At 42.9% G+C, this 6,322-nt stretch overlaps 1 protein-coding gene across 1 annotated transcript; it reads left to right on the top strand.

Annotated features, from left to right (window-relative positions):
* Positions 1–2,027: 2,027 nt before the first annotated feature.
* Positions 2,028–5,480, top strand: LOC125769067 (protein PTHB1). The gene is made up of 6 exons (XM_049437492.1): positions 2,028–2,623; positions 2,683–3,156; positions 3,220–3,353; positions 3,428–4,563; positions 4,638–4,813; positions 4,876–5,480. Exons 1-6 carry the CDS (start codon positions 2,286–2,288, stop codon positions 5,429–5,431), a joined length of 2,814 nt encoding a protein of 937 aa, XP_049293449.1. The 5' UTR covers positions 2,028–2,285; the 3' UTR covers positions 5,432–5,480.
* Positions 5,481–6,322: the final 842 nt, after the last annotated feature.

Genomic DNA, 6,322 nt, shown 5'->3' with positions numbered 1-6,322 from the left:
GAGTAATCGTAATATCGGGACAAAACAACAGGTAATGGGAACTCTGTGTATGTGGCACATGAATGCACTAAATCACCATTACATAGTTCCTGTCCCGGGGAGGCGGAGGGGGCAGGGGGGGGGGGGGGTGGTTGGTTAGGAGAGGGTGTGATTTGATCCACAGAAAGAAAAAAAAACCACGGGAAAATAATAAATAAAAACAGTCACGGAAAAAACAAAATTTACCGTCACACATGACGTAGTTTTTCACTGTAGCCTATAATAGTGTATAACATTTTTCCCATTTTTCCCAACAAACCAAATATTCATCGCTCGTATGAACGTCGTATGCGATCGTTCCCCAAACCCTCTCGTACTGCCGCTTCCTCGATCATAGTGCGTGATTTGTGAATCGCAAGTGTGTCACGAACCGCATAAATCATCACCAAGGAGAAGCAACCAAGATCCGGTTACGGACGATCTTCAACCGACAACGGGGGAATTAATTTTTCATTCCCCCAAATACTAATGGCAAAAATGCTTCTTTTTACAAAACAAAAAAACCGTTTCCAATTTTTTTGTCACTAAAGATTTTTTTTTTTTTTTCAAAAGTCAGGACGAAGCGAACAAAAAAATGACTACCATATTCACACTCAAGTCAGCTGGTGGTAATAAAATTTATCCAATCTATTCGATAAAACCATCCAAAGTTGGCATTGGCCACCCTATTAGCACACCGACGCCCGTCATCAAAATCATCCGGGATGTGGTAGATTTATTGCGCTGAAGCATTTATTGGAATTCAATTTCCTTCTCCTAACCTTGCAAGATTATCCTGTTTTATATGTATATTTTTTGTTTGTTTTTTTTTTGCATCATGCTCCACCAAAAACCCACAACTCGCTATACGTGCTAAAACTATTTCTGTTCCCGCGTTGCTACTCCACCTGTGTCATGTTTATTGGCTCACGGATAGCGAAATTGATACAGTCCGTTATCGGTGCTCTGACGCATTCGATGTGCATTTAAATATAGCAACACGCTATCAACCATTCCCTTCCATTTGTTCGTGGTAAACCGCGCGGCACAGTAATACCGCGGCATATTAATATTTACGCATGCACCTTCACGGATGAGATAAAAATCGAACGTCTTTCCTTCTTCTGGTGGGCAAAAAGCGAGCGCGCGCGCGACCCGTAGGATTTATGATGGTAATTATATGATTCTTCTATCTTCTCTAAGCTCGTTGTTTTCCTTATGCTGCTAGGGTAGCAAATATTAGGAAGGAACATGGTTTGCGCAGAAGAAGAGTTCTAGTACCGGATTAGGTTTGACCAGTGCGTTGGTGCTTTCGATTGTTGATGGCTTTTTTTAAATTCATTTCGCCGTTTATAGCTTACTCAATTACATTCACCGAAAATCTGACCCTTTCCAATCCTCTAGCTGAAAACAAACTGAAAAGCTGAAGTTTTATATTTCTTTATTAAATTAATTTTTGGTACTTTGGTACATTTTAGACACATTTTTTTTTATTTATCCGCATTGTACTTTTTGGATTTTTCCGGTTTTGAAGATCATGACATTAGCAGCAACTGTACATGAGTTTTGTATTTTTTTGTTACAAATGGTTTGATTTTGCTTTTCTTTTTTTTCCTACTTAAATTTTGGCCTTAGGAGATTGGCAAATTAATATTTTTTTTTTATTTTTTTATTATTTTTATTCTTTTTTTTATTTAAAGCTTTATTTGAGTGAAAAGAAACTTAATTCAACAAATTCGCATTAAAATAAATCAATTTATAAATTTTTGCTAAATTTCCCAGAAAAAAAGCTAAAGCTATAGCTTTAGGTAATTTTCAAATTTTTAGATTTTTTATTTTTTTTATTATTTGTTATTATTATTTTATTTATTTTTATTATTACATTATTTTACTTTTCTTTTTTCCTACTTAAATTTTGCATCAAAACATCAAATTATTAGCCAATTTTAATTTTTTTTCGCATAGCTTTTACATTTTCCTATTTTTTTAGAAATAAAAAGTAATGAGGTTGAATTCTCTAAGCCATATTTTAAGAAAACTCTAAATTAATATTTGCCTGTTAACAATATTGACAATGTTTAGTTTATTTAGCTTGAAACATTTCAAGCTGAACATTTTCAAAAAGGACTTCACGCCCGCTCACCATGGCAACGAAGCGAACAAAACACTTGCGTCCCTGAAAACAACACAACGACGGCTACACCTTGCGATTGCAACTGGTAGAGGGACACAAATAGTCCTTTTCTGTGCTAAATCGGTGTCCCATCATGTCGCTGTTTACCGTACGCAATTGGTGGAAAACGCAGTGTCCTACAATCGAACCAGCGTACGATTCCTTTTCCTTGCACTGTGCCCGGCTGTGCATAGAGGAGGGTGAGAAGGACAGCATCGTGGTGGGATCCCATTCCGGTCAGCTCTGTATCTACCGTCCGTCCGGTGGGGCCACCAATCTGCCCGATCTCGATGCGGAGGACACCGAAGGACAGGCGAAAACAACTTCCACCCCGAATGATCCGTTTGAGAATGTGTTTCAACATGCGGACGTTATCCTGGAGGTGCAGCTAGCATTTCCAGTGCTGGCCATTTGCAGTGGGAAGTTTACCACGTAGGTATTGTGTTTTGTGGCATGTGACGGATTAAATCGATGTCTCCACCGTTTTGCAGGACGAATAAAACCGATCCCCGTTTGCAGCTGGCCGTACTGCATCCGACAAAACTTTCCATCTATCAGATCGTAACGATAGACGGACTGGCGGATCATGGCGATCATACGCTGCTCGTAACGCTCTGCGACCATCCGCTGTCGAAACCAGCCTTCTCCCTGTGCCATGGCCCGTTCGGTGGTGTGAAAGGGCGAGACTTTCTTTGCGTACAACATTTGGACGGTTCGCTACGGTTCTTCGAGCAGGATGGTATCAGTTATGAGCGTACGCTGGCCACCGATCGGCACATACCATCGCCGATGCATTATTTGCAACGCGTCGATTGTTTCGTAACGGTTGCACCGAGCTGGGTGTTGGAGTGTTACCGGTATCAGGACATTGCCGAAGCGCTCGAATCATTGCGCCGTCACGATCCAATCTGGTCGCTGTGCGTTGGCGAGTATGCGCTCGATCTGCAGGTGCATCAAATCTCCAAGTGCGTGCAGCGTTGTGTCGTAGCTAAGAAACGGCTTTGAACTAATTTTCTACTATTTTTTAGCACCGAATCCGTCGTTGTGATATTGGGTGAGAACAATTTACTGTGCGTGTCGGACACCGGTAAGGTTCGCTTTGTCAAAAAGCTCGACTACTCCCCGATCTGTTTCCACACCTTCGTCACCGGTTGGTACTGGGGTAGGTATGGACGATTTATTTGCCATTAGACTAATAGATTAATCGTTACTTTTCGATATGGAACTAATTGCCAGAACCTGGTGCTCGATTGATGCTGGCCGTTGTCTCCGAAAGTGGTTCCTTACTGCTGTACGAAAGTGATCAAATCATCTGGTCTGCTCAGCTGGGTGACATACCGGTGGCTATCAGTCGCGCAAACGTGACTGGACTCCCAGGCGCTCTGGTTACGCTCGGCCCCACCGGATTGCTTACGATCGGGTATCTCGGTTCCGAACCGCAACTGTTTCGCGTACCAGCTCTGAATCTAGCACCATTTGAAATTGCTCGCTGCCAGAAGGAGTTGCTAGAGCTGGAGCGAGAAATACGTGCCGGGGTGGATCCGAGTGATGCGAGCATTGCAAACGCAGCTGCCGAAAGGGACGTTAAGTTGGGCGTTGCCATCGGTGAGGAAACGGTCCCCTGTACTCATCCGACAAACATTCCCCCCGGGATGGTCATTGAAATGTGCCAACTGAGTGTAACGGTAAAGGTGGAACCGAAACTTGAGGTACTGCAGCTTACGATCAACACTGATCAGGCGATTGGATGCTCTAAGGATGCGTTTCTTTTCCGAGATGTGGTAGCACACAGTACGGAACAATATGACGTGTGGATATATCCGGTCGAGCAAACGCTACCAGCAACACGCACGGTAACCGTGTACTGTTCCTACACCAACAAGCAAGGCATTACGAGGGTGCTCCAGAAGGAAGTTTCGCTCCCATTGAAGCTATGCCTCAAGCCATGTACACCTTCAAAGGAAGCCCAATACAAACTGACCCTCTCGGTTGTTACTACGGCACAGAACATTTTCGGTAACGGATTGGGACAATTATTTCCCGAGTTTGCCTCTGACGGTAACAGTGCCACTAGTGCACTTGGACTGCAACCTATTGGAGGTGGTGATGGACGTAGAGTCACGATAGTAGCGGCCAAAAACACCAATCGTTTTCGTATACAGTCCGATGAGCTTGGTATTATTCCGCTGGTATTAGAATGTCTCATCGGACGTCTACAAGGTGGGCGAGAAATTGGAACTCCATCTGATGGGGAAGGAATCGCCCGGAAAGACTTGGCCAAAGTAACTATCAACGGAGTTCCCTCGATAAGTGGACTATTGAGATCGTTACAGACTCATTGTGAATTAAGAAAAGCTGTTAAACAACTAGAGGTGAATATGCAAACTATTACGCTTAAACTTACAGTGAAACAGTTATTTTGTTTTCTTCCCTTCCAATATTCCAGGAGGACCTTGAGATCACCACTGGACAGATGCGTCTGTTCGAACGGCGATTCGTCGTCAAGCTGCAGGAACGCTCCTTGCGTGCCCTCGACGGTATATTAATGCTGCTCAAACGAAACCACAGCTCGGTGGCAAAGGTTTGTCTCCAACTGAAAACCCTACGCCAAAAGATGAAGCTGTAAGTAGTAGTACGGCTATTTGTTGGGAACTAGTTCACCATTCGTTTCACATCTCTTCTAGCGCTCAGATTGATTTAGCCGCCATTTTGCATTTGTTTCACCTCTACTACACTCATGCGGCTAATGCACCTTCGGGCACGAAATACCTCGAACATCTTACCGGACTTCTAAGCCACTCCGTCATCGACAGTACTGAGCAGAGCTACGAGGAAATGCTACTTCCCGTGGTACGCTTTTTGGAACAGTCAGGGCCACTAAAAAATTCTACCGAACAGCCGGACACTTTCGATGAAGCATTCTTTTACACCGCCAAACAGCAGGAACGTGGCGATGTGGACGTTTCCATCCACAGTGAACTGTTGCAGAAGCAGCTTCAGCGTCTCCTTGGACGTGTTAATGATCGTTTCGGTACCACGGGCAAAGCGGCCGGAAGTGGCAGCGGTCGGAATAGTGTCGATTTCGAGGATCAACCACTGCCGGAAGCGCATAACGAAGAGGCAGAAGAGGAGGATGACGATAACCGGACTGAGGATCGTTCGGGTTCCGAGTTCGCGAACCTCAGCTCCACCGCTAGTGAGTGGGTTAACTACGAAAAAATGTCTGATTTACCATTGTAAGGTTAAGTATTTTCTTTGCCGGAAGATGGATATATGTACCGTAAGTTGTCTTTTTTTCTAGTTTTGTATTTATTTTCACTCCACTCTTCCTCCCAGCTCCCATTCCCTTTCATCTCACCACCCTAACCACGACGATACTGCGCTTAGTTCGTTATACTAAAGATTATTCACTCTTTTCCCCGATACACACTTGCTCGCATGTGTGTCAAGCCGAGCAATGATTTTTTTTTGCGTTCCGTTTTTTCCCGATTTATTTGCTATTAATACTTTACGACAGATTACACCTATTTATGAACATATCCCTTGTTGTGTTTTTTTTCCTCATGCAAGTACCTAGCGATTAGAGTTTTCTGTCGTACCTATGGCGATAAATAAAGAGCAGCTTTACTAAACGACGCATCCCCTATACACATATTGTTTAATGTACATTTTAAAACTCAAACCGATACTACATAGCAAATCTATTACAACGCCAGATGGAACAACCAACCAAACGAGATAAGTTTTACAAATGAACACGAATCGATCATCCTTTGCAGCATATTCTATTACGCTCGTGTAAGTGTAGCATTGTAACGTTTGTAAGAAGAGCATTAAAAACATGCCTTTATTTCGTTGTAGCTTTATAGAAGCTTCTAATTCCTATCTGCAACACCAACTGCTGGTAAATGGGGGTTTGTGCCTATGCTGTGTTATTTATTTTTTTTTTTTAATTATCCCTATTTGCTTTCGGAGGAGAAATGTTTCCTAATTCGTACGACAAGATTCATATTAATGTTTGCCTGTTTCCTTTCAAACGGTATCTATTTACACCTCTTATCTAAATGGTAATTACAAAATTGTCTTAAATAAAGCTCCAACTGGCTCTTGCGTTGAAGAACACAAGTGATC

Source organism: Anopheles funestus, chromosome 3RL (assembly GCF_943734845.2).
Source record: "Anopheles funestus chromosome 3RL, idAnoFuneDA-416_04, whole genome shotgun sequence".
NCBI lineage: Eukaryota > Metazoa > Arthropoda > Insecta > Diptera > Culicidae > Anopheles > Anopheles funestus.
Note: the sequence above shows the minus strand (reverse complement) of the source record. Positions and strands in the feature narration are given on the sequence as shown.

Coding starts and splice junctions, on each gene's coding strand:
- LOC125769067 (XM_049437492.1), top strand. CDS start 2,286: ATGTCGCTGTTTACCGTACGCAATTGGTGGAAAACGCAGTGTCCTACA. Junction 2,624..2,682: donor TGCAGTGGGAAGTTTACCAC/GTAGGTATTGTG, acceptor ACCGTTTTGCAG/GACGAATAAAACCGATCCCC. Junction 4,814..4,875: donor CTACGCCAAAAGATGAAGCT/GTAAGTAGTAGT, acceptor CATCTCTTCTAG/CGCTCAGATTGATTTAGCCG.